General features: G+C 52.2%; 2 protein-coding genes across 8 annotated transcripts; one reads left to right on the top strand and one right to left on the bottom strand.

Moving 5' to 3' along the window:
• The first annotated feature begins 695 nt into the window (after positions 1–695).
• POLR1G (RNA polymerase I subunit G) lies at positions 696–3,474 on the top strand. Its single transcript, XM_045440883.1, has 3 exons — positions 696–1,030; positions 1,371–1,512; positions 1,685–3,474. The coding sequence occupies exons 1-3, from the start codon at positions 1,009–1,011 to the stop codon at positions 2,970–2,972; spliced, it is 1,452 nt and encodes a 483-aa protein (XP_045296839.1). The 5' UTR covers positions 696–1,008; the 3' UTR covers positions 2,973–3,474.
• ERCC1 (ERCC excision repair 1, endonuclease non-catalytic subunit) lies at positions 3,311–19,838 on the bottom strand. Of its 7 annotated transcripts, none has more exons than XM_045440885.1 (10): positions 19,724–19,838; positions 17,107–17,218; positions 15,910–16,125; positions 13,965–14,068; positions 13,025–13,124; positions 11,979–12,055; positions 4,861–4,960; positions 4,016–4,087; positions 3,739–3,807; positions 3,311–3,415 (listed from the first exon to the last, which is right to left on the bottom strand). In XM_045440885.1, exons 1-10 carry the CDS (start codon positions 19,744–19,746, stop codon positions 3,362–3,364), a joined length of 927 nt encoding a protein of 308 aa, XP_045296841.1. In that variant the 5' UTR covers positions 19,747–19,838; the 3' UTR covers positions 3,311–3,361. The 7 variants fall into 7 exon arrangements, 5 of the variants coding, with proteins under 5 accessions (XP_045296841.1, XP_045296843.1, XP_045296840.1 ...); XM_045440887.1 differs by lacking the exon at positions 19,724–19,838 and adding an exon at positions 17,695–17,819; XM_045440884.1 differs by lacking the exon at positions 19,724–19,838 and adding an exon at positions 17,399–17,598.
• Between the last annotated feature and the right edge of the window lie 4,197 nt (positions 19,839–24,035).

Here is a 24,035-nt window from a genome sequence, read left to right as displayed (position 1 = left end):
ACGCCCCAATTGTGGAATAGGATCCGAAATCACGGCAGAGGGGGCGGGAAGTGGCTCTGACACACTGGCCAGGAATGCAGTCGGGTCACCCTGTCTAGCCGCCGTCCCGCGGCTCCGCCCGCCGCCCCAAGCGGTGTGGTCCCTGTGGAAAGGGGCGTGGATGCGACCCCCAAATCCGCGGCCGCGTGCCGCTGTTTACACGCGCCCCGCGGCAGAGAAAGGGCGCTGCTCAAGCCTTCTACTCCCTCTCTCTTCCTCAAAGCCTTACAGGAAGGTCCCCCACGCACTAGACTAAATTCTCGGGGGCATCTATATGTCTCATTTGATCCACAAACCCCGCCCTTTAGTCCGCACCGCCCCACGCGTGATTAGCTCGCCTGGAAGCCCCGCCTCGGAGCCCACAGGCTCCTCCCTCTAGGTTTCCCGCGCCCTAGGAGTCCAGAAGCCCCGCCCCTGGCTGGTACTTCAACGCCCTCCGGAGGAATTACACCATTTCTCCATTTTCCCACCTGTCCCACTCAAGTTCCGAATTTCCCAGGCATCTGGGCCTCCCAAGAAGGGATTGTGACACTGAAAGCACAGCCCTGCCAACCTACACTCTTACCTGTCTCTTTAAGAATCTCAGACCAATCGACCTTCCTGTCTCTTTAAGAGTTAGAAGCTACCAATGTGGCTGCCCCTTTAAGGCGACGTTGGAGCAATTAAAGTCCGAGACATGGAGGGGGATATGCGCCGAGACCTGATGAGGCGCTAACTCCCGCCCGGGAGCCAAGCAGCTGTTTTCGGGAGATTTTCGGGAAAAGAACGTCTTCCTCGGCTGTCGGCTCTGCGCAAGCGGAAACTCCCCCCAGTTCTGCTCGTAGAGAGAGCGTACTCCGAGCGACACCCCCGCGCTCCCGCACCACATGGGCGCTCCCGGACGAGGCCCCGCCCCTCTGGTTCCACGTGGTCGTCCACGGAGCTCCTGAGGCTCCGGCGGCTGGGTCTGAGGGAGGCACGGGTCCCGGGATGGCGGGGACCCCGTCCGGCGGTGAGTTGCATCAGGGCGGGCCGACGGGGTGCAGAGAGTTGGCTGCCGGGAGGAGAAAGGGGCGCCCAGGAGCGTTCGGACGGAAAAAGGGACATCCTCGAGACAGGACCTGTGGAGAGTGTATCGCCCGCGAGGAAGGGACTTCAGACCGAGGGAGCGTATGGGGTGGGGGAAACTACCTTGGATCGGTGGAGACAGGGATGCCTCTGGGGAGCAGGCAGAGAACAGACCGGGTGAGGGGTTGAGGCGCTCAAGAGGCTGGGGCCAGCGGGCCCCCTAGGCGCCCTGGAGAATTGGATTCACGGGAAGTGTCAGCAGACCCCCACTTCCCCTTCTGCAGGTGCTGCTCAGTTCTCTTGCCCCCCCAGCTTTACCGCGACGTCCCCAACCTCAGAGCCCACCCGTTTCTCCTTGGAAGTGTTAACAGACCCAGATACGGAACTGTGGCTTATCCAGGCCCCTGTAGACTTCGCCCCAGACTGGTGAGTGGTCCCAGGCCACCTCCTGGGAATATGCTCCATCCTAGTGGCTGAACTTGGGGGAAGTTTAGAGGGGCTTTTCTTAGGCATCCAGAAACGCGGTTTTCAGCTCTTTTCCCCCCCGTTTCACGGAAAGAATCTGATGGAGCTCCTGCCTTCCCTTTTCTGCTTGCAGCCTCAACGGGCGGCTAGTGCCTCTCTCTGGCTCCCAGATTGTGAAGGGCAAGTTGGCAGGCAAGCGGCACCGCTACCGGGTCCTCAGAAGCAGCGGTCCCCAGGCTGGAGGAGCAATCCTGCTGGCTCCCTCCGTGGCGGCAGGGGGGGGACTCACCTGTGCCCCAGCCCCCCAGGGCAGCCTGAGGATCTTTGAGGGTTCCCAGGAATCCCCACCAGGGACCCTGCTGCAGCCTATTCCAACAAGCCCCCCGCCACAGATCCCCCCTGACCTGAGGCCCCGGTTCTGTGCCTTTGGAGGCGGCCTACCGGTAACAGGGCCTGGGTCAGCCTTGGCACTGAAGTCACCCGCCTCAAAAAAGAGGAAAAAGAAGAGGCAAATACCAGAGGCCCCAGCTCCCCAGGAGGCAGTGAATGGGCTGGGGGCCCTGGCGGGGGACACAGCTTTGGGGTCCCCGGATGTGGCGAAGAAGAAGAAGAAAAAGCAGGAGCCGCCGGAACTCGAGGTGATGGAGCTGGGGACAGCCGAACCTGCGGCCGAGATGCTGGAGCCTCTGGAAGCGCTGTTCCCATCATCCACCACCAGGAAGAGGAAGAGGCTAAAGGGGACAGAAGAGAGGGAACCTGGGGAAACGATGCTGATTGAGTCTCAGCCGCAGTTGGAGGAGGAGCCACAGGAGGAAGCCGTCCCACTGCCATCTTCGAAGAAGAAGAAGAAGAAGAAAAAAGAAAAGGGGCACAAAGTCATGATGGAGCCGGGGACTGATGAGGCTCTAGAGCTGGAGAGGCCGCCTCTGGAACTCCCAGGGGAGATGATAGAGCCCGAACCACCACAAGAAGTTGAGCTTCAGGCTGAGGCAGCTCTAACACCCGCCAAAAAGAGGAGGAAGAAAGAAAAACGGCAAGACGTGACAGTGGAGCCTGGGGCAGAGGCGGTGGAGCCTCCGGTGGAGCCTGAGTTGCCAGGTGACCTTGAGCGTCGGGAAGCTCTAGCATCCACCAAGAAGAAGAAGAAAGAGCGGGGGCTCAGAGCAACTGAGCCGAGGACTGAGGTAACGGACCCACAGGGTGAGCCGATGGAGCCTGAGCTTCCGGAAGAGCGTGAACCCGAGGCAGGGGCAGATCCAGCATCTGCTAAGAAGAAGAAGAAACGGGGCCGGGAAAGCGGGGTGCCAGAGGCAGCACCCCGGGAGGAGATGCCAGAGCCGCCGCGGAGTCCAGAGCCTGGGGAGGTGGCTTCCACAGGCCGGGAGAAGAAGTCGAAGAGGCTGCAGCCGGATCCCGTGTAGCCTCCTCCAGGGAAACTGACGACTGTGGTCAAGAAAAGCTGGAGGGGTGCCTGGGTGGCTCAGTCGGTTGAGACTCTTGATTTCGGCTCAGGTCACAATCTCGCGTTTCATGAGATCGAGCGCCGCATCAGGCTGTGCGCCGACAGTGTGGAGCCTGCTTGGGGTTCTCTGTCTCCTCTCCCTCAAAATAAATACACTTTAAAACAAAAAAAGAAAGAAAGAGAAAGGAAAAGAAAGGGGAAGAAACAAAAAAGCCGGAGGTGACCGCCTGGGCCAGCAGAGAGCGAGAACAGAGAACCCCTTCCCGATGACAGCGCCGCCGCACCAGAAGCAGCCCGAGCCTGGAAAATGCTTTATTGTTACAACGAGGGCCTCTCTGGCGGCTGGGGTCATCGGGGCACTTTCAAGAAGGGCTCGTGTAGGACATCAAACAGCCTCCGGGCCTGCGTGAGAGCAAGAAACAAACAAGGAACTGGTCATTAAATGAGCCATCTGCTTGCTACATCCAGAGTGGGCTTTGGTTCTTTCGGTTTCGGCTCGGAGGGGACTCTGGGGGCTGGGAGAGAAACATCCTGATCTTAATTCTGTCCCAGGCTGCCTATGTGAGTTAGGGCTGGTCCCCACCCTCTCTGGGCCTCGGTTTTCCCCAACTGTAGGAGAAGCACTGTGGGCCTTCCACAGCCTTAGAACTTTGGGATCTGAGGTGCCATCTATGTAGTGCTCCCTCCTGTCCCCAACCCCTCAAGCCCATTCCCACAGTTCTTACCTTTTGGGGCCCCAGGCCCGGACACAAAGCCAGATCTTCTCGGGACGCAGCTATGAGCTGTTCCAGAGACTGAGGAAGGTGGAAGGTGAGGGTCAGAGATGGGGAGCACAAAACTACCCTGCCCCAGCTCATCGGAGGTCTAAGATCTCCCTGGAAGGAGGTGAGGTCCTGTGGGAGGGCAAGGGAGGTTGGGGCGGGGGGGGGGGGGGGGCGGGAGACATTCCTTGAAAAAGCAAGGGGGCAGAAATGCCATCAGGACAAGGGAATCATTCCTTACCCCAAAAGTAGTTAGGAGGGTCTGGCTGTCGGTTTTATTGACAGACTTCACGGTGGTCAGGCATTCAGTCACCTGGAAGGGAGGGGAGGAGGCAGAGGTGCAGCAGGAGAAGAAATGAGAGCGATCTGAGCGCTGGGTCACCACTGTGTCCCCAGACTGCCCCGCATGCAGGTCGTGTTCAATAAATGCCGCCCCCCCTTTTGGCTGATTAAAAGTTCATCTCAGAGTGGGTCCCCCACTAGCTGAGAGAATATTGGTCACATCATGAGAAGATAACTGCCATTTCTCTTGAGTTGGTTCTGCCCAGGATAGACCATAGGCTCTGGAGTCAGATCTGTGTTCAAAACCCGGCCCCACTGCTTGCTCCCTATGAGGGCTGGGCAAAGGAATTGACCTCTGGACTTTCTTTTCAGGCAAATGGGGGTCCTAACAGTACCCACCTCGGGAGTGGTGGTGGACATCCACCATTACTCAGGCGTTGGAGCTCAGGTTAAATGCTTCATTTGGTAGATACTCCCTGCGCACCCACTAAGTGCTGGGTGGTGCTGGGGACACAGGAGGGACTAAGCCAGCCAGCCTGGCCAGAATGCATGCAAGGTCAGGGGTGGACAGAGCTGCTGGGCGGGATAGGCAGGGCCTTGTAGGGTGTGGTGAGAAGGCCAGGCTTTCCCTGAGGGTACTGGGGAGCCACAGGAGGATTCTGAGCTGGGGAGGACAGAAACAAGTTTGTGCTTAGGAAGAGAAAGGTGATGAACTGAGGGGGAGACTGGGGAGGAGAGGTAGGATTCCAGCAGCAGGGAGGGGCCGGGGGCAGGGGGGCAGGCAGGGAGGTGTAGTGGCCTCACCCGGGCGACGAAGTCCTGTTCCAGCTTCTCCATCAGGAGGTCGGCTGGCTTCTGCTCATAGGCCTTGTAGGTCTCCAGGTACCGCCCGGCCTCCTCAGGGCTGGGGTGAGAACATTCGGGTCAGCCAGTGTGGTGAGGGCAGCGGTCATGTTTTAGATTCATTTCATTGCCATAGTAGTAGTCAGTGCTGATGCTAGAAGTTCCAAACTCGAATACAGAGCAAACTGAACTTTCCTCCCCGAAAAGGTCCCTGGCGGTAGTCCCGGCCAGGCACACCTTTACACATCTTTGCTGGCAAAGGGACAGAGCTTGGGAGCCTGACGAGTTGTTGGGCTCAGGTTCCCCCTTCCCAACTGCGTGACCCCAGGGCCAGTGATTTTCTCTCTCTGGGCCTCAGTGTCCTCATCTGCAGAGTGGCGTGGATAGCGGAATTGTGACAATTACACGCGTCATCGCTCCCAAGCGCTCAGAACCGTGCCTGGCACTTAGAGCCCGTTTAAGAAATGTGAGCTATTCTGGAAGGGAAGTCAGCGCGGTGGAGCCGGGGCGGGAGAAAAACCAGAAACACTGTTACTATTTTCCCAGCCGCAGGAAGACAAAACTCAGGATGCAATTCAGTTCCCACTGAAGATTTTTAATATAGCGCACTTTCAAGAGAAAGGCTGCGGGGTGAGCCGACTGCTGAAGCTTTTATAGCAACTAACCTGATTTAATAATCGCCATTAATTTTCACGTCAGGCACTGAGGTTTTTTCCTTTCCTTTTTTTTTTTTTTGACATGTAATGAACAGTTTCAAAGGTAGGTGGGACAACCGAATCTTAAAAAGGGTTTGTATGTGTGCGGAATAAAGTAACCCAGGTTTATTAGCACTGGGAGAAAGCTGGCCTTTTTTGTTCTTTGAACTTGAGACTAGGGAGTTGAGTCCAAGTAAAGGAAGGGCTTGTGCCGAGGCATTTTCTGTTAGCCTTCAAATCCCAGCTAATAAGCCATCTTTGCTGATCAAGCGTTGGTCCATATTCCTGAAAGAAACCTTCATTTTTCTAATTCTGTTTTTTTCCCGTTACGTGGGCTTTGTGGCTCTCCCCTCACTGCAGCAGGATGATCGTTCCGGTTCTTAATCTGTTCAGGGCACACAGTGAGCACATTGCGTCCTGTTCTACAATTTGCTTTCATTTTTGCCCTCTGCAGCTCTCAGCAGGATATCTTCCCATGTCAGCAGAAAGAGCTTGACCTCTTTTATGGGATGGTTGCAAAATATCCCATAATTTGGATGTAAAGACATAGGAAACATTCCCCTTCCGGGGGCCGACACACGGTTCTAACTCACTGTGTTCAGAAGCTTCCAGAGAAGGGTCCTCTAAGGCAATTATTATTTTCAAACCATTATACACAGAGAGGGAAAGAGACCAGCGGGGGGTTGAGTCACTTGCCCAAGAGCCTGGTCGCTAAAGTATGCAACTCTTGATCTCTTGGGGTCATGAGTTCAAGGTCATGACCTGGCCTGTCTCCACGATGGAATATTACGCAGCTGGGAAAGAATGTGCATCCGGACAATGGGATATTATTCAGCAATAAGAAGACTGAGCTACCACAGCGCCTGGGTGGCTCAGTCGGTTAAGTGACTGACTTCCTCTCAGATCATGATCTCATGGTTTGTGGGTTCGAGCCCCGTGTCGGGCTCTGTGCCGACAGCTTGGAGCCTGGAGCCTGCTTCGGATTCTGTGTCTGCCTCTCTCTCTGCCCCTCCCCACTCATGTTCTGTCTGTCAAAAATAGACGAATATTAAAAAAAAAAATTTTTTTTTTTTAAAGAAGAGTAAGCTACCAAATTACAAGAAGGCACGGAGGGAGGTTAAAAGAATACTGCCAAGTGAGAAAAGCCAGTCTGAAAAGGCTTCTGTGAGGTAATAGGAAATATACATGGTCTGTTGCCCTGGTTCCCGGCAGAGCCCCCGAGAACCTTGCAACTCCTCAGTGATAAGAGCACAGAGGAGCATCTTTTGTCCTACAGAGATGACTCTGGGTGGGCTCCTGGATGGGGGGCTGGAAATGGAGCTAATACTCAACCGGGTCCACGTAAGGAAGACTCCATAAAATCCCAGTACTAGGGGACTCAGAGCTTCCAGAAGGGCAGCCACTGGGAAGTGACACACCCCAATTCCACGGGAGAGAAACTCCTGCAAGCAGGACCCTCCCAGACTTCTCGCCCTACGTCTCTCATCGTCTTGCTGTTGATTCTCTTAACATCATACCCTTTATTAAACCGGAAAATGTGCTTCCCTGAGCTCTGAGCTCTCAGGGAGTCACTGGGAGCGGGACGGTCAGAAGTACAAGCGGGGTTTATGACTGGCGTCCGAAGCGGGGGGGGGGGGGGGGGGGGGGGCAGTGTTGGACTGAGCCCCTTCACCTGTGGGACCTGAGGCCATCCCCAGGTAGTGTCAGAAGTGAGTTAAACAGTAGGACGCCCAGCTGGTGCTGCAGAGACTTGCTTGGTGTGGGAAAAACTTTGGCGCATCTGGTGGTCTGACTTGGGCTCGGGTCCTGATATCACGGTTTGTGAGTTCAAGCCCCACACAGCCCTGTACTGTGAGCACAGAGCCTGCTTTGCATCCTCTGTCCCTCTCTCTCTCTCTCTCTCTCTCTCTCTCTCTCTCTGCCCTCCCCCACTTGTTCTCCCTCTCTTCTCTCTCAAAAATGAATAAAGATTAAACACACACACACACACACACACACACACACACACACACACACAGGATAAAGACCCACATTAGGGAAGAACGCATTTTTTTTCCTACACACAAGGAGAACCGTGGGTTTTTCTATTTCTACTACAGATTGTATGATTCCAACTATATGATATCCTGAAAAAGGCAAAACTAAGCAGACTGTGAAAAGATGAGGAGTTTGGGGGTGGAAGGGATGAATAAGTGGAACACAGGGGAAATTTTCGGGCAGTGCAACTATTCTGTGCGATACAGAATTCACGGACACATTATCATACCTTTGTCAAGACTCAGAATTTAAAACAGAGAGCAACAGGTCATGATCTCACGCTCTGTGAGTTCGAGTCCCATGTTGGGCTCTGTGCTGACAGCTCAGAGCCTGGAGCCTGCTTCAAGTTCTGGGTCTCCTTCTCTCTCTGCCCCTCCCCCACTCTCACCTTGTCTCACTCTGTCTCTCAAAAATAAATAAATGTAATAAAAAAATTTTTTTTTAAATTTTTTTAATGCTCTAAAAAATTAGTATTTTTAAAAATATGAACACCCTGCATTGGGCTCCGTGCTGACAATGGAGAGCCTGCTTGGGATTCTCTCTCCCTCTAGCTCTCTGCCCGTCCCCCGCTCACACTCTTGAGCACTCTCTCTAAATAAATAAATAAGCTTAAAAAAAAAAAAATGTTTTTTTAAAAGGGCGCCTGGAGTGGCTCAGCCGGTTAAGCATCTGACTCTAGGCTCCGGTCGGATCAGGTCATGATCTCACAGTTTGTGAGTTCAAGTCCTGCATTGTGCCTACTTGGGCTTTTTTCTGTCTCTCTCTCTCTCTCTGTCTCCCTCTCTGCTTCTTCCCTGCTTGTGTCTCTCTCTCTCTCTCAAAATAATAAACTAAAAAAAAAAAAAAAGAGAGAGGGAGAGAGAGAGAGATCTCCAGGTAAGGACACGACCACGTAAGGCACAGAACAGCATCTATATATAACCATATGTCTACACTGCCACATGTATATACACCGTGTGTATGTACCATATATATGTACGACTAGACGTATGCACACACATAACATTTTCGTGTCGCTTCTCATCTGTGAACTATGTGAACGTGCCATCTATTTAACACAAGAAAGTTTAACCAGTGTATATATTCAGAACAAAAAGAAGCAGAAGACAACAGCCCCACTCTCATCCACATCTATGCCTCATATGGTCCCCAGAGGTCAGCACTGTCCAGGGCCTGGAGCCTCTGGAGCCTCTGGAGCCCTTTTCGGTTTATCCACATACGAGGCTGTTCATAAACACAGCTCATTTTCTTCCTCCCTTCTTTATATAAATAAAAATACGAGGCCGTTCGCTTCTGCAACTCTGGTTCTCACCCACTGATGCTACAGTGATGGCCCATGTCACTTCGGACACGCGTGAGCACGCACAAGCAGGGACTATCCTTAGTGCAGGAGTTTCTGTGTCGAAGGGTGGTGTCTATTTTCTGTTTCAACAGCCTGTCAAATCTCCTGCCAAGCAAATATGCGGGTGCCCGTTTCATACCACCCATCCGAGAGACTTGCACCAAATTTAGGGCACCTCGCTTTTTTTTTGTTTTTTTTTTTTTTTAATGTTTATTTATATTTGAGAGAGAGAGACAGACAATGTGCAAGCGGGGGAGGGACAGAGAGACAGAGACAGACTCTGAAGCAGGCTCCAGGCTCCGAGCTGTTAGCACAGAGCCCGATGTGGGGTTTGAACTCTCGAACCACGAGATCATGACCTGAGCCAAAGCCGGACGCTTAACCAACTGAGCTACCCAGGCACCCCTGAACGTTTCTCATTTTTGAGAGAGAGAGCACAAGCAGGGGAGGGGCAGAGAGAGAGGGAGACAGAGGATCCAAAGTAGCCTCTGCATGGACAGCAGAGAGCCCCACATGGGGCTGGAACTCAGGAACTGCCAGATCACAATCTGAGCCAAAGTCAGAAGCTTAACCAACTGAGCCACCCAGACGCCCCAGCACCTCGTTTTTTAAAATGTGCTTTTTTCTTGATAAACCATATGGTTGATATTTTTTTCATGTGTTTTGGCAACCTGCATTAAACTCTTATTTGGGTTCTTATTGACTTGTGGGAAGTTCTTTACATATATAAATATATAATAAACATGTTCAAATATATGCATATGAACATAAACATTTAAATGTATTTGCACTGTATAAATATAACTTATATATACATACATAAATTAGAGATGTTAAGTATTTTCTATTTATATGTGTGTATATATATATGTATATATATATGTGTGTGTATATGTGTGTATATATATATATATACATATATATATATATACACGCACACACTTGTATATGCAATATATACACAGCAAATACTTTTTGGTAATTTGTCACTTGTCTTTCAACTTTATTTACAGTATGTCTTACCACCCAGAAGTTTTAAAATTTTAATTTTCTCAAATCAGCCAACCTTTTTCTTTACGGCTTTGGGGTTCTGGGTCTTGCTTTGGAAGACTTTTCCTACCCCAAGATTGTAACAAATATTCTCCTGGGGTGCCTGGATGGTTCAGTCAGTTAAATGTCAGACTTAGTTCAGGTCATGATCTCAAAGTTCATGGGTTTGAGCCCCGTGTTGGGCTCTGTGCTGACAGCTCAGAGCTTGGAGCCTGCTTTGGATTCTGTGTCTCTTTCTCTCTCTACCCCTCCCCCGCTTGTGTGTACTCTCTCTCTCTCTCTCTCAAAAATAATCATTAAAAAAAATTTTTTTTTAATAAATCAAAAATAAAAATAAAAAATATTCTCCTGGCGGGGGGGGGGGGGGGGCGCCTGGGTGGCTCAGTCGGTTAAGCAGCCGACTTTGGCTCAGGTCATGATCTCACGGCCGTGAGTTCGAGCCCTGCGTTGGGCTCTGTGCTGACAGCTCAGAGCCTGGAGCCTGTTTCGGATTCTGTGTCTCCCTTTCTCTGACCTTCCCCCGTTCATGCTCTGTCTCTCTCTGTCTCAAAAATAAATAAACGTTAAAAAAATTAAAAAAATATATATATTCTCCTGGGGAACCTGGGTGGCTCAGTCAGTTAAGTGTCTGACTTCAGCTCAGGTCATGATCTCGTGGCTTGTGGGTTCAAGGGCTGCAGCAGGTTCTCTGCTTTCAGCAAGGAGCCCCCTTCAATCCTCTTCCCTCTCTCTGTCTGCCCCTCCCCCATTCACACTCTCTCTCTCTCTCTCTCTCTCTCTCTCTCTCAAAAATAAAATAAACATTAAAAACTAGATATATATTCCCCTATAAGATTTCTTCTAGGGCACCTGAGTGGCTCAGCTGATTAGGCATCCGACTCTTGATTCAAGCTCAAATCATGATCTCACAGTTTGTGAGCTGAGCCCTGGTGTATCAGCTCCAGCACAGAGCCCAGCTTGGGATTCCCTCTCTTTCCCTCTCTCTCTCTGGCCCTCCTCCTCTCTTTCTCAAAATAAATAAATAAACGTAAAAAAAAAAAAATAATGAGCCTAATTACTTAAAAAAAAAAAAAGATTTCGGGGCGCCTGGGTGGCGCAGTCGGTTAAGCGTCCGACTTCAGCCAGGTCACGATCTCGCGGTCCGTGAGTTCGAGCCCCGCGTCAGGCTCTGGGCTGATGGCTCAGAGCCTGGAGCCTGTTTCCGATTCTGTGTCTCCCTCTCTCTCTGCCCCTCCCCTGTTCATGCTCTGTCTCTCTCTGTCCCAAAAATAAATAAACGTTGAAAAAAAAGTTAAAAAAAAAAAAAAAAAAAGATTTCTTCTAACACCTTTTTTTTTTAATGTCAATAATTTCTCAGGATTTAATTTTTTTTTCTTATGGGGTGAGGAAGGTATGTCTTTTTTTCCAACTGGAAATTAGCCAATCTAAATAGTCTTTAGAGGGGCGCCTGGGTGGCTCAGTCAGTTAAGCATCTGACTTCAGCTCAGGTCATGACCTCACGTCTCGTGGGTTCGAGCCCCGCGTCAGGCTCTGTGCTGACAGCTTGGAGCCTGGAACCTGCTTCGGATTCTGTGTCTCCCTCTCTCTCTGCCCCTTCCCTGCTCGTACTCTAGCTCTCACTCTCTCAAAATTAAATAAACATTAAAAGAAAGATTTAAATAGTCTTTAGAAACCTAGATGTGGAATTAATTATTCAGACAGACTTTAGGTCTGATTCGTAAGTAAGCAGTATGGCCCTGGCAATTTGATCTATATCACCTGCCTTTGTGACTATAGCCCTAGAAGACAAATATTAAGATCCTATTTTAAAGATGCAGAAATTGAGGCCGAGAGAGAGGCAGTGCCGGGACCAGGCTCACAGGGGGAGCTCATGGCAGAAGGAAAGGGCTGGGGGGCAGAAGGGTGGACGGACTCTTAGGATAGAGCCTGACCTGGGCGGGGAGCCTCGGTCTCACCTCCAGGCAAGGACCAGAGTGCAGTCAGCCAGGATGCACATCTTAGCCAGCTCCTTGAGGGCCTGCTGTGGATCTTTCTGGGTGGAAAAGAAAATCAGAATGGGGAATCTGGTAGTAAACAAGGAATTATAGTTTTGAAAACCACAGTAGGTTATGCCACGGTAGGATGCCAAGAGCCTTCCACTTAAAGCACTCCCTAAGCTCTGACTGGGTGCCCGCCTGTGCTGGGCAATGCTGGTAACACACAGTAACCAAGAGAGCCCGGGCTCTGCCCGCTGGGGCTCACAGTCTGATGAGGGAGATCAAACTGTCCCCATACAGTGATGACCCAGAGTGGCCAGGATTGGGATGGGAGAGCAGGAGCGGATACCTGACCTGCCCAGGGGATCAGGGAGAGCTTCCTGGAAATGGGGACATCTGAACTGAGACCTGAAGGAGGAGGAGGAGGAGGAGTGAAGGAGGCAAAGGAGAACGAAAAGGAAATTTTAAACATAGGGAAGACAGGAGGGGGGGAAAAGGACTTGAGGAATTGCAATTCACACGGAATGTGATGGAGAACGTAAAAGAAAGGGCGACCACATGGAAGCTGGGAAATGAACCCAGAGAGCAGGGCAGGGGTCTGGTCACATGGCCTCACGGGCCATAGCGAGGCACTGGGGAGCCATGGAGGGGTCTGGACATCAGATCTGTGCTTTAGGAACCCCCCCCCCCCACCCGGCTGCTGTGAGGATGGAAGCGGTTGGGGCTGGAGGCCCTGAGACGAGAGAAGAGGCTGGGGCAGAGGCCCAGGCGGGCCAGGCTGTGAAGATAGGATGACATAGCTTCAAAACACGCTCAGGTGGCAGAGGGCTGGGACCAGCGGAAGTGGTGTGGGGAAGGAGGAGACAGGATTTTACCCTCGGGCCCCTTGCCAACACAGGGTGTTAATGTCCGATGTAAAAATGGTTCAACTTGCACCTTCTCTTGGGATTCAACAATCCACTTGGCTGCTGCGAGGCCCGACAGATGAGGACCACGAGGCCGGGGGGGAAGTGACCCCTGCTTACCACGTCCACCTGGACGAGCAGGACCCGCAGGGCGAAGCTCTTCCCCAGGCTCTGCAGCCGCCCGTGGATGTAGTCCGGGTGGAGGTTGTGGTAGCGGAGGCTGGGGGGCAGGGGAGAGGGAGGGATTGGGAGGTCTCGCTCTCCCCGAGACCCTGGGAGCCCTTCTTTACTCCTACTGGAATGCAGAGGGCGCGGGCGACACCGGGACCTGAGGCTCAGAGAAGTTAAGTGACTTGCCTCAGGTCACCCATCAAGGAAGGGAAAAGGCTGACTGGCTCTGGCTTCCCTGGAGGGATGGACCCCAGGTTCCTCACTGGGGAAGGGAAGAGACTTGGGCTTCGGGTAGAGGACAGGAGACAAGCGCCTAGAGGGTGTGGACTGGGGGACACGGGGCAGCTGGTCTTGGGAAGCAGGCCCATCCCAGGGACTGTCTGCTTTAGCCTCGGAAGGCACTGGCAGGGAGGGGCTGGGGTGGCTTCTCCACCCAGGGAACTAGGGGACATCTCTGTCCAGCAGCCACCAGCTCTCGTACCTTGCAGGGAGGACAGGAACTTAGAAGGTTCACTTCCCCCATCTAGCTCTGTGTGCAGAGGGGCGCCCGGGAATGGAGAGGGAACTTGCTTAACTGCGGTACAGGCTGGCGAAATCCTGGCTCCCATCAACTCACCCTGGATGTCTGGGACCTGAGGGACCCTACCCCCAACCTGCTCAGACCCAGGACCCCAGGCGCCCAGCCCTTCCTCCCTCAGAACCAGAGTCTGGGCCTGCCGCTCTCGTCCCTCTGGGCACCTCCAGGAGAAGACCTCTTCCTCCCCGCCAGGTCACTAGGCCCAGAGCTGACAGGGCCACACACCCCAAGGTCTCCCACCCAATGGTCCCAAACATGGGAGCACAGCCTCGCAGGCCTTCAGGAAGGTGGGGCAGCCCCCTCAGAGCTCACCTGAGGAACAGGGCACAGGTGCTCTGGCCCAGCACATAGTCGGGAAGCACGTCACCAAACTCCCAGGGCACGTTACGCACAAACTTCAGCACAGGGTTGCCCCTCTGGGGAGGGAAGGGCCGAAGCCATTAACAGGAAGGGCCCTGGGACCACTGCCAGCCCCGGGGCTCCCCTCCCCCTACCTGTGTCGACACCTCCCCATCCCCCCTCCTGCCTGTGCCTGTTCCCCTCCCTCCGGAGTCCACCTCCTCAGCCGGGAATGCCCTTGGGTACTCTGGCTTTGACCCAGACCTCTCCCCCAGACCTGGGCCTTAACTAAAGGGTCCCTGAGTCTGTCTCTCGGGCTCAGTCCTCTCCCCTAGCCCCACGTGTGTGCCCTGGGGTTGCTGGGCACTCCCCCCAGGATGTCCACCTCACTGCATCCCAAGTGCCTTCGGCACCAGCTCCCGCACCTGCCCCTCCTCCCCTCATCTCAGGGACAGGCCCATCATCCAGAGACCCAAGCCTAGTCACGGACACGTCCCTCTCCTCCAGGGGGGACGTCTACCTTCCAGGATTTTTTTTTTTTAAGTTTATTTACTTATTTTGAGAGAGACAGAGAGACAGAGAGAGAGAGAGAGAGAGAGGCAGAGAGAGAACTCCAAGCAGGCTCTGCACTGTCAGCGCAGAGCCTGACACAAGGCTCAATCTCACGGACTCTGAGATCGTGACCTGAGCCGAAATCAAGAGTCGAATGCTTGGCTGAATGGGCCACCCGGGCACCCCCAAGATGACATCCCCATCAAAGTCTCCCCCTGCACTGCCAGAGCCCATACCCAGGCCCCTACCCTGCCTCCTCCTGGTCGCCTGCCCCAGTAGGGCCCCCTCCTGGCCTCCGAACAGAAGCCAGTGCTTCCTAAAGCACAAACCTGCCCCTTGTCTGCTCTTAACCCCACCGTGGCCCCCAGTGATCTGAGAGGAAGCCCCACGTGGCCTGTGACCCCCACAGCCAACAGTCAGGCATCTGCTGGACAGGCTCCGGGCTCTCACTCCACTCTGAACATACCCTGTAGCCCAAAATCGAGATTCTCTGAGCAAGTCAGCCTCTAACCCATCTGAGCAGTAATTATTGAGCGCCTACTGTGTGTCTAAGTGCTGTGACACAGCAGGGACCAAGACAGGCAAAGATCCCTGCCTTGTGGGGGACGCAGTCGTTACACAAAACCATCTCGGGGACGAACGAGTCATTATTAAATGAGGTGGAATGTGCTTTTAATAAAGAGGGTAGGACCTGCTCCACGGTGGGGTGTGGGTTGGGCAGAGTCGGTTAAGTGTCCAACTCTTGGTTTTGGCTCGGGTCGTGATCTCACAGTGTTGTGAGTTCGACCCCACGTCGGGATCCAGGTTGGCAGCATGGAGCCTGCTTGGGATTCGCTCTTTCCCCCTCCCCCACTCACGCTGTTTCTGTCTCCCTCAAAATAAAAACATAAACTTAAAAAAAAAAAAAAAAAAAAAGGAGGCGGGAGGTGAGGAGCGGTGATGAGGTCAGGAGGGTAGAACCTCCATGAATGGGATTAGTCCTCACAAAAGGGACCCGAGAGAGCTCCTTCACCCAGGTGAGGACACAGAAAGTAGACAGCAGTCTATGAACCAGGAGGCGGGTCCTTCCTGGACACTGAATTGGCCAGCGCCTTGACCTTGGACTTCCCACCCCCCGGAAGTGTGAGAAATAAAAGTCTGCTGTTTAAATGACCCAGTCTACGGTATTTTTGTTTTAACAAAAGAATAGACAGGGCGCAACCTCAACCCACACCCGGTAGTTGGATGGATGAACGAAAGAATTCGCGTCGCCCAGAGCGCAATGGCAAGAGCTCTGACTTCCTTCCACTGCCCACCTGAGTGCCACCCCCGTACCCGTGTTTCCCACCAGAAAGCTCAAAGCCCCACTACTCCTTCCCCTCCTCACCTGCCGGGGGCTCACAATGATGCTGCTGGATTTCGTCCCCGGTTTGGGGGCCTGGTTGGGGGTCTCTCCTGCCAGGGGTTCTGGCCCCGTGGGGTGTGGAGCCCCAGCCCCTCCTGGAGGTCCCGAGATGGCATACTCGGCGTAGGTCTGAGGGGCGGCCTGGGCTGAGGTCTCCATGGTGGGAAGGCTCCGCGTGGACTTGAATAAGGGCTTGAACTGTGGGGGAGGGGGAGGAGTGTCAAAATCTGAATCTAGCCACTCATCCCTGCTCCTCAGCCGCTATACTGGTCCCAGCCACCAACTTCTCTCCCTTGGACCAGTGCACCTCCTCACCAGCTCCCCACCTACATCCTTACTCCCCACGGTCTGTTCTGTTCACGGTCATTTCACGTCCCTCTGCTCAGAGACCCTGGTGGCTCCCCTCTCAGAGTAAAAGCCAAAGCTGTTGCCACAGCCCACAAGGCTCTAGAAGATCTGTCCCTGCTCCCCCTGTCTCACCTCCCACCTCCTTCCCTTTCCTTTCTCGATTCCAGCCCCACTGGCCTTCTTGCTGCCCTCAAATCTGTCAGGCTCCCTCTGATCCTGGGCCTTTGCATCGGCTGTTGCCCCTCTGCCCCAGAGGTTGCCACATAGCTCACTCCTTCACCTCCTTCACATCACTGCCAAGATGTCACCTCCTCAGAGAGGCAGCCCCTTGACCTAAGGGAGCGCCTCTCCCCCATCACTCCCTGTACCCTTAGCCCACTTTTTCTTCCTAGCGCACACGGAGCGGCCAGTACTCAGCACCAGCCAATTGTTTTCCTGCGGGAACGTGATGTCGGCGTGGTCAGATCCTTCAATTTACCAAGAGATGTCAACAGTGCCGACTTTTCCTTTTAGTTGCAAGGCCTTCCAATTCTCCAATGTCACCAATAAATTCATCCTTTGCAAACCAGGGGTCTGACCACATAAAACACAACCCAAAGCCACCCGCTGCTTGCGTTTGCAGCCTCTGCCAGAGCCCTGTCTTGGAACCACCATGACATTTTACAGATAGGGAAGCAGACTCGCGGAGAGCAAAGGACTGTTTTCCCAAGGTGACCCAGGCCACAACATTTCCTAAACCACACCATGGGCCTTGGAAGCCCCTTCCTCTCAATCCACCCCCCCCCTCACCCCAGTCTGCCAGCGTTCTCCCCATCTCCTCCTCTGTCCTACCCCCGCAGGAGGGGCCTCATCCTCATCCAGTGGTATGAAGAACTTCTTCCTCGTGGGTGGCCCGGAGGGCTGCCGCACTCCCTCTTCGTCCATCCCAAGGTTCTTCTGGGGCCTGAAAATGAAGACACGGCGGCGGGGGCGAGTGAGACAGCAACGCCTGCATGCCCATCCTTCCAGCAGGAACCCCCACTCACAGCCATCCCGCCCCAAGAAATCCCAGGGCTCCAGAGCATCAAGTTCCAAACACCGAGCGCCCCAGATTCTATAAAGCCCCGCCCACACGGAGCCTCACTTTCCGTTCGCCCCGCCCCTTACCGGTCCAGACTTTTCATTCGCCCCGCCCCTCGCTCCGCGCGTTCTAGTCACCCCGCCTTCATTGTTCCCCGCCTTCCGTTTGCCCGCCCCAGCCTCCGTCCCCCTCCGTCCCGCCCGCAGGGCTGGCGCCTGGATACCCTCCCCTCGCTCCATCTCGTCCATCTCTCAGGCACTGCAACGACTGGTTGGCCTCTGCGGCTGCCAATCGCCACCGGAGGTCCCTCCCCGCCCCTCTCGACCCAGCCCCGCTGTCTGAGCGCCGCGACGACTCACCTCCTCGTCCCCGGGCTGGGTGTAAAAGACCGGAGAGGGACAGAGGCGTCCCACCGCTGGCGCGGCCAGCGCGTCCCCGGGCTCGCCGCACTTCCGGCCTCTCTAGCCCTCGATCCCGCCCTCACCGTTCCCCAGAGGGGTAGAACTTCGACAGGGGCCGTCCCTGCGCAGCTCTCTATGATCCTGGAGGACTGCGGAGATTTGGGTTGGAGAGCCGTCCGTCTACCCCCCTGAACGTCCCTGGTTGCCGAGAATTTCAATTTTGATGCCCTTATTAAGCACCAACTTGTGCTCGGGCTCCGGGCAGGAATCAGTGGGGGAAAAACGGCGGGAGATCAAATTAGGTTCCTCCCCTCAGTACAGGCTTGGATGGAATCCCGGCTCTGCCATTGACTTGGCCTCAGTTTCCACATTCATTCATTATTTCATTCCACTCATATTCCCCCAGCGCTTCCTCTGTTCTCGGGCCTGTGAGGGGCAGTGTTACTGACTCAGAGGTGACCCAACGACAACCATAGCCCCCTCCTGCCCTCCTGGAGCTCACAGTTCACTGGGAGAGGCAGACTCGTCCCCCAAAAGGGACGACCTGGAATGGTCAAGGCTGGGTTGGGAGATCCTAGACGCCCGGGAGAGGGTTGGGGAGGGGCCGCCCACCCAGCCCGAGGGTAGGGAAGGGCTTCCTGGAGGAAGGGACATCTGAGCTGAGACCTGGTTGATGAGTTAGTATTAGTCATTTCCTGAAAGAACAGTATCACACTGTTCTAACTTGCGGCTCTCTGATTACTAAGGAGAGAGAACATCTTTTTTGTGAGTTTATTGGTCTTATGTAGTTTGTCCTATGTGGATTGCTTGCTCATATCCTTTGCCCATTTTTTTTTTTTAAACGGGATTGGATGCCTTTTTTATTAGTATTAATTTGTAGGAGTACTTCATGGATTCCGATTCTGATTCTTAGTCGATTTAATATATATTCCAAATATTTCCTCCTAGTGTGCACTTTGTATTTTTGACTATTTGTTTATGTCACAGAGAAGTTCTTAGTGCGTATTCACGCCTATTTATCAGTCTGTTCCATCCTGACTTTGGATTTCAGTGGGTTGTTTAGGAAGCCTGCTATAGGCTAAGGTCAGAAATATATCCTACAACTGCTTAGAATACTTTTCTGAGTCTTGATTTTGTTTCTGTTTTTCATCTGTATCAGACTTACTTTTGAAAATACACTATGGTAGGAACTTATGATGAATGTAGCCAATTGTCCCCAAACCATTTATTTTAAAAAGCAATCCTTTCCCCCGGGTGCCTGGGTGGCTCAGTGGGTTAAGCATCAGACTTCGGCACTCAGAGCCTGGAGCCTGCTTTGGATTCTGTGTCTCCCTCTCTCTCTCTCTCTCTGCCCCTCTACCACTCCCACTCTGTCTCTCTCTCTGTCTCTCAAAAATAAACATTAAGGGGCGCCTGGGTGGCGCAGTAGGTTAAGCGTCCGACTTCAGCCAGGTCACGATCTCGCGGTCCGGGAGTTCGAGCCCCGCGTCAGGCTCTGGGCTGATGGCTCAGAGCCTGGAGCCTGTTTCCGATTCTGTGTCTCCGTCTCTCTCTGCCCCTCCCCCGTTCATGCTCTGTCTCTCTCTGTCCCAAAAATAAATAAACGTTGAAAAAAAAAATAAACATTAAAAAAATTTTTTTTAATCAATCCTTTCCCCAGTTTTGATATTTCACCTTTATCGTGAACCAAATTCCCATATATACATGGGTCTATTTCTGACATTTCTAGTAAGTTGTATTAAAAATCTGTATAACTGTTCCTTGCCTCCATGCTGCACTGTTGGATGATTTTATTCTGATGTTTTGTTATCACATCAGGCAAGTCGCCCCTCTGTTCCGTTTCAAATCTATCTTTACCATTTTTATACCTTTTCTAGTGATTTTAGCAGCTGATTTCTACTTCCATGAAAAATCCTATTGAGACTGAGATCGGAATTTCAATGAATTGATGGGTTAATTAAAGAAGTTTGACATCTTATTCATATACCTGAATATATTCATTGTCTCCATCTTTCCAACGATTCCAGCTTCTGTGAGGAGACTACGATAAAAGGTTTTTTTTTGTAAATAATTTTCTTGTTTTCCACAATGGATTCGTAAATACATTTTTGGTATTAGTATCCTAGGACAGCTGTAGCAAAGCTCCAAAAACTGGATGGCTTAAGAAACAGAAATCTATTGTCTCACAGTTCTGGAGGCTAGAGGTCCAAAGTCAAGGTCTTGGGAGGGTTCTGCTCCTTCCGAATGCACAGAGGAAGAATCTGTTCCAGGGCTCTCTCCTAGCTAGCTGCTGGGAGCCTCAGGAGTATCTTGGCTTGTAGATGACCATCTTTCTTTTCCCTGGGTCATGGTCTTTTCTCTGTGTGTGTCTGTCTCTGTGTCTCAACTCCTCTGTTTTATAAAGACACCAGTCGTATTGGATTAGGGCCCACATTAATGACCTCATTTTTAACTTGATATCTCCGTAAAGACCTTATTTCCAAATATGGTCACATTCTGAAATATCAGGGGTTAAAATTTTAACATCTCTTTTTTGGAGGACAGGATTCAGCCCCTAACAATTCTGTTACTTTTTATAACCTGCTTCTTTTTTTTTTTTTTTTTTTTAATGTTTATTTATTTTTGAGAGAGACAGCATGAGTGGGGAGGGGCAGAGAGAGAGAGGGAGACACAGAACCTAAAGCAGGCTCCAGGCTCTGAGCTGTCAGGACACAGCTTGACGTGGGACCTGTACCCACGGACTGGACAATGAGATCATGAGCTGAGCTGAAGTCAGATGCTTAACTGACTGAACTACCCAGGCGTCCCTAGGGCAGTTTTTAAGTTTATAAGAAGGAATATCAGGAATCACAAAGAATTACCAAATACCTCTTCTCTCCCTGCATGTGATTTCTCCTATTACTTATCTCTTGTATTTTTTTATTTCTTTTTTTATTTTAATTTTTTTAAAGAAACACAGCAGTCTTTAACAAAAATTTTTTTTAACGTTTACTTATTTTTGAGACCGAGAGGCAGCTAGAGTGGGCGAGGGGCAGAGAGAGAGGGAGACACAGAATCGGAAGCAGGCTCCAGGCCCCAAGCTGTCAGCACAGAGCCCGACGCAGGGCTTGAACTCTGGAACTGCGAGATTATGACCTGAGCCGAAGTTGGACGCTTAACCGACTGAGCCACCCAGGCTCCCCCATAACCTTCTTCCTTCTGAATTCATTTTACTACTTGCCAGAGTCCGTTCACTTCTCATGCTTTCAGGGACAATCGTGGATAGTAAGGTTCTGAGTCTTGCTCATCTGAAAATACCTTCATTTCATCCTCCAAATTGAAATCCCTAATTCTGGGTTCCTTATTATTTCCCTTGAAGAGTTAGGAGAGGGGCGCCTGGGTGGCTCAGTCGGTTAAGCGTCCGACTTCGGCTCAGGTCACGATCTCACGGTCCGTGAGTTCGAGCCCCACGTCGGGCTCTGTGCTAACAGCTCAGAGCCTGGAGCTCAGATTCTGTGTCTCCCTCTCTCTCTGCCCCTCCCCTGTTCATGCTCTGTCTCGCTCTGTCTCAAAAATAAATTAAAAAAAAAAAAAAAGAAGAAGAAGAAGAAGAAGAGTTAGGAGATACTGGTTCTCTATCTCCCCGGCTCCTTGGTCTCTGATGAGAATCGTACTATCTCTGTGATTCTCCCTCCTACATAAGCAGCCTCATCACTGGGTGTAACTCTCCCCGGAAGGTCATTTACTAGCAGTGTGACCTTGGGCCAACAACTCAGCCTCTCTGTGTGTGTCAGTTTGCTCATTTCTAAAATGGGGATGGGGGCGCCTGGGTGGCGCAGTCGGTTAAGCGTCCGACTTCAGCCAGGTCACGATCTCGCGGTCCGTGAGTTCGAGCCCCGCGTCAGGCTCTGGGCTGATGGCTCAGAGCCTGGAGCCTGTTTCTGATTCTGTGTCTCCCTCTCTCTCTGCCCCTCCCCCGTTCATGCTCTGTCTCTCTCTGTCCCAAAAATAAATAAACGTTGAAAAAAAAAATTTTTTTTTAAATAAAATGGGGATGAAGGACCCTGGCTGACTCCGTCAGTGGAGGGCGTGACTCTTGATCTCTGGGTTGTGAGTTCGAGCCGATGTTGGGTATACAAATGGCTTAAGCGTCAATAAATAAAAGAAACTTAAAAAAAATAAATATGGGGCTCCTGGGTGGCTCAATCGGTAGAGCGTCTGACTCTTGATTTCGCCTCAGGTCGTGATCCCAGGGTCTTGGGATCCAGCCCCTCGTCAGGCTCCACACTGAGCATGGACCCTGCTTAGGATTCTCTCTCTGTCTCTGTCTCTCTTTCTCGCTGTCTCCCCCCCACCCCCCGCCCCTCTCTCCTGCTTGTGCTCTCCCTCTCTCTCAAATATAAATAAATAAATAAATAAGATGGGGATAACAATAATAGCTTTATTAGCAGGGTGAAACGACCTAGGTGCAAAGTGCCCCAAACTGTACTTGACTCACAGTAGGTGCCACATTTGAGTCTATCATATAAATGAAATACCACTAACCAAGTCCTGGGCAGGGGGGGCTGGAGCTGTTGTGGCCGTTGTTACGTCACAGTGCACCCACCGCCCCCCAGCCCCCAGCAACCGAAGGGGCTCCCAAACCTTGTACTGTGTGAATGAACAGAAAACCGAGGCCAAACACTACGGCAAGCGACTGCACTACTCAGAGCCTCGGTTTCCCCGTCTGTAACTACCGAGGATTCAATAAGACCACAGAGAACTGTATTTAAAAAAAAATTTTTTTTAATGTTTATTTATTTTTGAGACAGAGAGAGACAGAGCATGCACGGGGGAGGGTCAGAGAGAGAGGGAGACACAGAATCCAAAGCAGGCTCCAGGCTCCGAGCTGTCGCACAGAGCCCCACGCGGGGCTCAAACTCACGGACCGTGAGATCATGACCTGAGCCGAAGTCGGACGCTTAACCGACTGAGCCACCCAGGCGCCCCTCAGAGAACTGTATTGACGTGGATGGCTCATGCATTCCTTGAGTGACTACATATTGAGCACCTACTATGTGCCGGGTGCTGGGGGCACAGCTCTGAACAAAGCAGTCCATGTCCCTGCCCTGTGCAGCTAATGGTCTCATGGAGGACACACACCATGAGAACGAAATACACACGGGGGCGTCTGGGCGGCTCAGTTGGTTAAGGGCCCCACTCTTGATTTCGGCTCAGGTCATGATCTCATGGTTTGTGAGTTCAAGTCCCGGATCGGGCTGTGCGCTGACAGTGCGGAGCCTGCTTGGGATTCTCTCTCCCCCTCTCTCTGCCCCTCCCCTGCTCGCTATCATTCTCTCTCAAAATAAATAAGTAAACTTAAAAAATAAATAAATAAAAGCACACAAGGGCGCCTGGCTGGCTCAGTAGGTTAGGCTCAGGTCATGATCTCACAGTTCGTTCGTGGGTTCCAGCCCTGCATGGGGTTCTGTGCTGACAGCTCAGAGCCTGGAGCCTGCTTTGGATTCTGTCTCCCTCTCTCTCTGCCCCTCCCCTGCTTGCATTCTGTCTCTGTCTCTCTCAAAAATAAATAAACATTTTTTAAAATAAGTTCCAGACAGCCATACCTGCTATGAAGAAGATAAAACACAGTGTTGTGAGGCAGGTGATGCGGGAGGGGGTCACAGCGTCACACGAGGAGGAGGTTTGTAAATAATAAAAGTAGTGCCATCGACTGGAATACCATCAAAATAGATTGAGCACTTGCTATGAGCTAAGACCTCACGATAATCCTCCCCTTAGGAATCACTAGGTCATTTGACATATGAAGGAACTGAGAGGCCCCAGCGACATAGAGAAGGACCATGGAAATGTGCCCCTGAATCCAAGGGCTAGAGAGTGCTTCTAGGAGGCCAACCCCGGCGGGACTTAGTTTCCCCCCTCCAGGGAATGGAATTGCGAAACCAACTTGCAACTCGTGGCTTTTGCGCCAGGGGGCGATGGTTCCCCACAAGAGGATTTTGGGGTGTAGGGGCGCTGGGAGCTACTTCGCCAGAAGCCACCCGGGGCAAAACCTCTCGAAGGCGGCAGGCGGCCCCTTCGCTTCTTCTGAACCCGTTTCTTTATCGCAAAAGTGTGGCAAAGGCCCCACCGCCTGCGGTCAATGTAACGCTGAGCCTGTCTGCATTAGTTAACGTGGGGGAAAAGTTGCCCTTGGTTCTACATCATTTTCAAGTTTGATTTCTTTCTGCTCGATGCCCCTATGGAACTTTTGGATCTTGGATTCGAATCTTCTGGGCTCTCAGAGTTGTGAATTCGAATCTTGCGGCTGTCCCTGCTCT

This window comes from Leopardus geoffroyi, chromosome E2 (assembly GCF_018350155.1).
Source record: "Leopardus geoffroyi isolate Oge1 chromosome E2, O.geoffroyi_Oge1_pat1.0, whole genome shotgun sequence".
In the NCBI taxonomy this organism is placed as follows: Eukaryota; Metazoa; Chordata; class Mammalia; order Carnivora; family Felidae; genus Leopardus; species Leopardus geoffroyi.
This window is presented reverse-complemented; position numbering and strand designations above follow the sequence as displayed.